This window comes from Calidris pugnax, unplaced genomic scaffold (genome assembly GCF_001431845.1).
Source record: "Calidris pugnax isolate Ruff unplaced genomic scaffold, ASM143184v1 scaffold272, whole genome shotgun sequence".
In the NCBI taxonomy this organism is placed as follows: Eukaryota; Metazoa; Chordata; class Aves; order Charadriiformes; family Scolopacidae; genus Calidris; species Calidris pugnax.
In genome coordinates, this window is record NW_015091016.1 from 299,785 (window position 1) to 307,996 (window position 8,212).

Consider the following 8,212-nt stretch of genomic DNA (forward strand, 5'->3'; position numbering starts at 1 on the left):
GGCGGGGATGCCCCGGGGATGGGGCACCGGCCGTGTGCGGGGCGGGGGAGCGGGCTGCCGCCCGGGGAACGCCGCGGGGAGCGCGGCCACCGGCGGCGCGGGTCGGCCGTCCCGGCTCCCGGGCGCTTCTCCCCTCGGGTCCTGGGCCAACGGCCGGCGGGGAAAGCCCCGGTTGGAGGGAGAGCTGAGCCCCGCGTCGGGAAACGGCGCAGGGTGGCCCAGAGAGGGCCTGGGGAGCTGGGCTCTGCCCGGGCTTTCTCATCTGTGCCGCAGGGGAGCCTTTGCTCCTGGTCCTGAGCTGTTCTCCAGCATCTCACAGCCCTTTTAGTTTTGTCTCTCCTTTATCTTCCTATAACTTACTCTGTTGTCACTGATGGCACCATTTTTCCCCCCGTGGTCAATGGAACCGTGACTCTGGGGTGCCCATTTACTCCACAACACTTGGTCTCCTGAGCGCTGGGTGCCCAAGAGCATCCAACGCCTGGTCCTACCTCCAGCACTTCATTGTCCCCCTGCTTCCAACTCGTCAGAGTTCAGCAATGAGAATCCCACAAAATTAGGGTTAGGATTGGTGAAGAAGGGTTTTCCCTCAGAGATCCACTGCTCCTCCTGCCCAAAGAGCTGAAATCAGACAGTTTTGCTTTGCATGGCCCCCAGCGTAGGTGATGCTTGAGGGTGAATGATATGGAAGACAACACAATTTCTCCTTTGTTCTCTCAACAAAGCAGATGGGGCTACACCTTTTCATACACTGCTGGAGTATCACAGTAGGCAATAATCAGAAATTCTGTGATATTCGCTGCATCCTCATGTATTTTCTTCTTGGGAATGTGGTGTCTCTTCATACGTGCATGTAGCTATTTTCAAGTGGATCAAGGAAACCCAACAAAGACCAAATTCCCAGGCCTTGAGGTTTTATCTAACCGTCTCCAGTACCACATCCACTGGTTTCACTCTTTGCTTTTGCAATAGGGGCATTAAGTCTATTTCTAACAAACTTTGAGTGTCTCTTTGGCCATCTGGGACTCTAGTACTTTGCCAAGTGTGAGGCATCAGGAGCTCTGCAGTCTGATGGCATCATCGTGACGGTTGATTCTCATTCCAAATGTACCGTTGCCTTGTCCGTAGGAGTTTTGTGTTATCGTATTCCACTTCTTTGTAAATCCAGTGTCCTATGAGGCCCCACATCCCTCTCCTGTCACCAGAGCTTAAATTCCCAGGCCTTGAGGTTTTATCTAACCGTCTCCAGTACCACATCCACTGGTTTCACTCTTTGCTTTTGCAATAGGGGCATTAAGTCTATTTCTAACAAACTTTGAGTGTCTCTTTGGCCATCTGGGACTCTAGTACTTTGCCAAGTGTGAGGCATCAGGAGCTCTGCAGTCTGATGGCATCATCGTGACGGTTGATTCTCATTCCAAATGTACCGTTGCCTTGTCCGTAGGAGTTTTGTGTTATCGTATTCCACTTCTTTGTAAATCCAGTGTCCTATGAGGCCCCACATCCCTCTCCTGTCACCAGAGCTTGACAAATGATATTTTGGATCTTCCAGTGCATCCTCCTTTCAGTGATGTTCACGCATCCCCTTCATTTTCATGAACATTGAAGCGGCTGCCATAGTTGGACACCTTTTTTTTTTTTTTTTTCTTTTTTGGTGTCAGGATCTTCAGCAATAAAACCCTGGGATTTCCCCCAGGCTGCTGGTTGTGCTAAAACTGATTCCCAGGTCAGGATGCTCTGTGTTCAGATCCACCAGATGTGGGCTGCAGGGGCTGATCTCTTCATGAGCTGTACCTTGAACCTAAGCTTGTCTGTCCAAGCTCTTCTCTTTGTGCTTTGACCACATTCCTACTGGATGCTCCAGCTTGAAGTACTTGATTTCCTCCGTGTCATTTAAAAGGGATCCCTCATCAGTGGGACAGCAAGAGCTGGATTCCGTTCATGGTCCTCACCTGGATTGTTTCACCTCTCTGTGCCTTTCTCCTTTTCCCTGTCCTGTCCCCTCTCCCACCCAGTCTGACTCTTTTAGCCTTGAGGCTGTTACTGGTGGCACAGCCGGGGTCCCAGTCTCAACTGGGCATCTACTGCTGCAATTATAAATAACAGCTTTATTCAAATCTTGCTTGTCAATGGGGCTCACTGTTAATCTTGTAAATTCATCCATGGAGGATTTTCAATTATTTTTTTTTCCTTGGTCTTGAGTATAAAAGACCATTTTCTTGAACTTTATCTTGCGTTTCTTTTCGGAAGTGCCCTTCTGCCCATCCCAGCGTAGGTGAGATGTTCTTTGTTCTCTTTCCCACTAATTTGAGCTCTGTGAGTAAAGCCCTGCACTGCTTGCACTTATTTTTTTTCCTTGGTCTTGAGCATAAAAGACCATTTTCTGGAACTTTATCTTGCGTTTCTTTTCGGAAGTGCCCTTCTGCCCATCCCAGCGTAGGTGAGATGTTCTTTGTTCTCTTTCCCACTAATTTGAGCTCTGTGAGTAAAGCCCTGCACTTTATCTGCCTGAATGGTACATTGCCACGGAACGCTGTCGTAGACTGACTTCCCCGTGCTCTCCTGAACACTGTCTGTCTGCAAGCAAACAGCTTCCCTATTTTTGTCACGCTTAAAAATTCAGGAAGATGTGGCCAACACATCAGTGGCTCAGACTGAAGAATCTCCCTTAGTCTTGCTGGACTACCATGAAAGAGTCTCCTCACTCTCTTCAGTCCAGTGAGTTTGTCATACCAGGGATGTTTTTCTCTGCCAATCTTGCTAATTACTACAGCGCGCATGGTTCTTCATTTTCAAACAAGTCAAATAACTGTGTTTTTATTTATTTAGCCATTGAAAAAGACAAAAGTGTAGCAGCAGGTTTGGCTTTCTGTGCCCGTAGGGAGGTGACTTGCTGAGCAAGGTGTCGTGTCCGCAGAGTTCTGTTCTGAAGGCAGTGTTACTTTAGGCCTTGCTCTTGCCAAAGTAAACAGTAATTTTGTCCTTAGTTTCCCTGAAAGCAAAAATGCATCATTTGAAAGCATAATAATTGTAGGATATTAATTGTGTGCGTGGGAATAGCCATTAATAGGGGTATTTAATGTTAGCTTTGTGTCCATGAGGACCTTCATCCTCTGATCCTAGATTGTTAGAAAATCCTTATTATGCTGTTATGAAGAATGTCAAAAATGTCTTTAATATATGATAAAATATGGATAAAACACCCCAAAACAAAGTTGTTGTTTTTTTTATTTGAGTAAAAGCAATTTTAATAAGACATTAAAATAGAAAGTTTAGTGTAATTTCAGCAAAGAACATTATCAAAAGTACATGTTTCTTTCTTCTCTTTCTATAAAGAGGGAATAATGACTGATCTACCTACTTCTGGCATTCTGACTTAAAAAGGTTTTAAGAAATATCCCCAAATCAATATCGTCACAGAGACAAGGCACTTCCAAGAGCCACAAAGCGCTGGTTGAGAAGATGCTTCCTCCCTTTGGGTGTAGAGCAGGACAATAGCAAATGGCACATACACGATTCACATGAAGTTCTGGGATTTGTGGAGGAAAAGTGGGATTTGTTGAGGACTATCAGCTTTTTCTGGTGCTAAAGACACGTAGTTTCAGATATATCTCACGTGAAATATCTCAAAGGAAATATAATTCTAATTTGCTGTTTCTTCTCGCCACCTCTTGCCTTCCCAGGAATCAACCCTTTTCACTGTGATGGAGATGTTCTCGCTGAATTCCCTTAAAGGTAAGGACCTGAAACAATCTTTAATTTTTTTTTTCTTCGTTCAGTTATTTAATCCCTGAGACAATTTTCATTTCAATTTTTTTTTTCTTCGTTCAGTTATTTAATATTACAGCAGATTGATCAAGAAAATTAATTGGGAAGGAACGGTACTGTCCTTCTCTGTGCTGGATAAATGTGAGGTTTGTCCTACAAATGTCTTTTGTCAGACTTCCTTCTTGGTGCATTAGGTTCAAAAAAGGGAAGTTGAGGTGGCTCTACCTGAACTAGTGATATCTATGTAACATGCAGAATCCCAGAATGCTATGGGGTTGGAAGGGACCTCTGGAGATATGGCTCTACCTGAACTAGTGATATCTACGTAACACACAGAATCCCAGAGTGATATGGGGTTGGAAGGGACCTCTGGAGATCATCTCCTCCAACCCCCACCCAGAGCAGGTCCCACAGGAACGTGTCCAGGTGGGTTTGAATGTCTCCAGAGAAGGAGACTCCACCACCTCCCTGGGCAGCCTCTGCCAGGGCTCTGCCACCCTCACAACAAACAAGTTCCTCCTCATTTCCCTCTTGTCCTGTCCCTGGGCACCACTGGAAGAAGCCTGGCCCCATCCTCCTGACACCCACCCTTGAAGGATTTATAGGTGTATATATGTGTATATTTATAGGGCAGAGCAGAGGGGCAGGATGACCTCCCTCCACCTGCTGGTCACACTCTTCCTGATGCCCCCCAGGATGCCAATGGCCTTCTTGGCCACCAGGGCACATTGTTGGCTCCTGGACATCCTGTTGTCCACCAGGTCTTTCTCCTCAGAGCTGCTCTCCAGCAGGTCACCCCCAACCTGCCCTGGTGCAGGGGGTTCTTCCTCCCCAGGTGCAGCACCTGCACTTGCCCTTGTTGAAGTTCATCAGGTTCCTCTGCCCAACTCTCCAGCCTGTCCAGGTCTCGCTGGGTGGTGGCCCAGCCTCCTGGTGTGACAGCCACCCCTCCCGGTTCTGTATCATCACTTGCTGAGGGTACGTTCCATCCCTTTATCCAGATCATTGATGGATGTATTGAAGAGGACCGGGCCACTCAGAGGGGAGCCCAGTGGTAAAACTTGGGCTGGAAGCGTGAAGGGAGGGTGGTTGTCACCCGTGTAACACAGTCGTGGTTAGCGTAGTGCAGGAGTCAGCGTGGTCACAGTGAGCACAAGAGAGAATTTCAGGGAAACAACAGAATTTGGAAGGGGAGAAGACCTGTTTTGGTATCCAAGAGGTGACAATCTGGGCTTGTTTGCTATTAGGCTTAAAGTAAAGGCTTTTTTCCCCCCCCCTTTTAATTTTTCCCTCCTAAACGTACCTGTGTCCTGTGCCAATTCAGCAACTGCTTTCTCCTTGCTGTTTGCATACCTGAAATATCTGCCTCCTGTTGTCATCTCCTTTTTTTCCTGTCATTGCTTTACCAACCCCTTTCTTTAGGTCATATTTAAGAAATCCCTCCAGTCACTGTCTGGGGTTTTTTTTTTGTTTTGTTTTGTTTTTCCGAACTTTGTTACTTGGTCTTAAAGTAGGGTGTGTAGAACAGAATTCCAGGGAGGGAGGGATGGCTGCCTCCTGTCTCAGGGAAGTTGTGCTTCTGCTTTAACAGGAGGATGCACCAGCCATTCCTCTCGCCCTGCCGTGCCAGTGAGTCACCCCTATTGTGGGTTCCCTATTTAAAACAAAAATTCCCAGTATTCTTTACACGTCCAGGGCGTTAATTATGGAGGAAGTCATTTTAGTTGGGGATAAAAAACCCTTCTCGTCTGTCAACAGCGTGACCTGGGTTGGGGAAAAGAGAGAGAAGGACCTTTTCCAGTGAGGGCTAGTGGTTTGTCATGGCCAGACTGGGATTGGGACTCTGGGTGCTGTGACACTTGCACTCCGGAGGGGAAAAAGGAAGTCTTTAATATAACGTGGCTCGTTAACGAGCTGCTGTGTGGTGCTGCTGCCTCGGCAGGGGCCTGGCTAGAGGAGAGGAATTAGCCACGGCCCATCCGAGCGAGCCCGAGCTGGCACAGCCCGGGGAGAGGGCTCCGAGCCATTATTTATACGCTGATTAACGCTCCATCTCTGCAAAATAAAGGTATTTGGGTTGAGTACGCAGCATCTGCGACTGCTGGAATTTTTTTTTAATAAATGGAATCTTGACTATTTTTTTTTTTCTGTGCTCATATGATAATTTTTGTATCATTTGCAGTGACAAACCACTAGCCCCACTCATGCCCACCTTCCCGGGCTCCGGCATCTTCTCCCCGATCCCTCCTTCCCCCTGACTCGGTGGCTCCAGCCTTCTCCCCACACACGGGCTTTAGTCACCTCTTTTCTTTTCTTTGTTGTACTTTTAATCATCGTGGGCTCCAGCCGTGGTTTTCATCCCTTTTGTGCTTCTTCTCTGATGTTCACAACTTGAAACACCTCTGTAGCTGGGATTATCATTTCTTATTTTTTTTTAATTCACTGCTGGACACTTTATTGTCTCATTTAGATCTCGGGAAAATGCTAAATAAACCAGCAGCTCTATCAAATTAAGTAGTTTCACAGCAGATTTCCTCTTCCCAGAAGGCTCTATTAATGTTTACATACTATTTCCAGCCACCCTTTCTTTCCAGACCTCCTTGAAGCTTTTGTTTCCAAACCAACTCAAGTTTATTTCCGAAAGTAAGAGTTTGTGCAACTTGATATTGAAAGATTTACGTAGAATCAATTTCCTTAAAATTGAGTTCTCTAGCAAGATTGTTTTCCTTTTCAGTGAAGCAAACACTCTTAAAATTTGTAATCTAAGCCTTTATAATTCAAGTGCCAGAATAACTTTCATGTCTTTCAAGGGAGGAAAAAGGAAAAAAACCAAACACTTTTTTTCGTGTCTTCTGGTGCTGCTTCAAGATCTGGAAGTTTTCGTTTCCTTTTGGGTTTTTTTAATTAAAAAAAAATATCTCAAGCCAATTCACAGAGGTTCTAAAAGGTGTGCCTACTGGAAACGGCAAATTTGGTGTAGTAAGATTTATTTGATTCTCTTCCAAAGTTGTTTTTTATACAGAGTTTTATAATTTCTTTTACTTATTGAACCTCTTGTGGAATCACAGGATTTGGGCAATGACGGTAATTAATCCTTTTGTGGCTTATCTGAGATTTCTCTTTCTGATTTAAAACCCACCAACCAACCAAAAAACAACCACCGCCCCCAAAACAACCAAAAAACCCCCTTTTTTTTCATCAAATGGAAATTTTTAATTTACACCCCAAATATTCCCCAAGTTATTTGACATAAAAATTATACCCCCCCTTTAAAGAAAGGCCCAACTTCATGGTCATCCCAGGTGGATGTTGTGGCCAGAGGTAATACAATTTATATATATTAATTGCTTAGAAAAATAACTCGGGCTTTTAGAAATTAATGTAAAAATCCTGTAAGGTTTGAATTTCAATCATGGAGACTTTTATGCCTCGGACACAAAATGATTGGAATAGAACTAATTAACAGGGAATGGAGCGGGAGTGGTGTGTAAGGAGGGAAACTGCAAGTTTTTTAGTGGTTTATCTCAAAAATGAGTAAAGAGCGGGCGCAGGCGGCCTTTATTCCAGCGCCACCCACCTGAGTGGGAATTCTGGGGTCTGACGGGGGGGTTTTGGGTGCAGAAGCGAAACCGGGGGGGGGCCAAACGCTGCAGAAAACAGAGTGAAAATCGCATTTCTGCTTTTTTCCCCTCTTAATTTAGAGGAGGTTTGTAACGATTCTAAAGCAAAGGCCGGATTTGGGGGAGTGGCCCGCGGGCTGTGTTTGTGGTACGATCATCAGGTTGCTCAGATCTTGGAGCAAATGACTCATCCCTTTGTGGGAACGTCGCTCTGACGACTAAAAACACCCTGTTTTTTTGGGGAGCTTTTGTGACACCTACAAACTGTTCCCCAAAACCTCTGTACCCGTCCCCCCCTGAACGCACGAGCACACGCTTCGACTCGCTGCTGTTGTTTGTGTGTCAGGAGGACAGGGCAGGGCTGGCAGAGCTTGATGATGCCAAGTTGATGATTTTTTAAAAAAAAAAAAAGAGGTAGAAAATGTTTTTTTGCTGATTTATCGCTGGAGCGAACTTCTCCCCCTCCCCGCCTCCCCGTGTTCTGCCAGGGAGACGAAAGCAGCTTTGTTTTTCTTTTCCTTTTCCCTCTTTTGGCGGTGGCGGGGTGGTCCCCGGGTGGCGGGGGGTGCCACAAATCACGCCCAAAATCACCTCCTCACCCCCCCGGGGGCGCCGCGCCCGCCGCCCGGCCCTTCCCGCCGGGGCCAACCTCAAGATGGCGGCGCTGGGTTTGCTGCTGCAGGCGGCGGCGGCCTGCGGCTCGGCCGGGCCTCTCCGCCTCTGCCGCTGTTACCGGGCGGCGCCTGGGAAGCGCGGGCTCTGCACCCGCCTGCCGGCGCCCCACGGCCCCGAGGAGGCGAGGCAGGAGGAAGAGGCGGGCGCCG

General features: G+C 46.9%; 1 protein-coding gene across 1 annotated transcript in view; it reads left to right on the plus strand.

Annotated features, from left to right (window-relative positions):
* The window catches only part of DHX30 (DEAH (Asp-Glu-Ala-His) box helicase 30), a 37,638-nt gene that overhangs the window by 294 nt on the left and 29,132 nt on the right, over positions 1-8,212 (plus strand). Inside the window, exon 2 of the mRNA XM_014955771.1 lies at positions 3,684-3,735. Coding sequence (XP_014811257.1) covers positions 3,705-3,735 — 31 coding nt within the window. The 5' untranslated portion in view covers positions 3,684-3,704. The remainder of the gene's footprint in view (positions 1-3,683; positions 3,736-8,212) is intronic.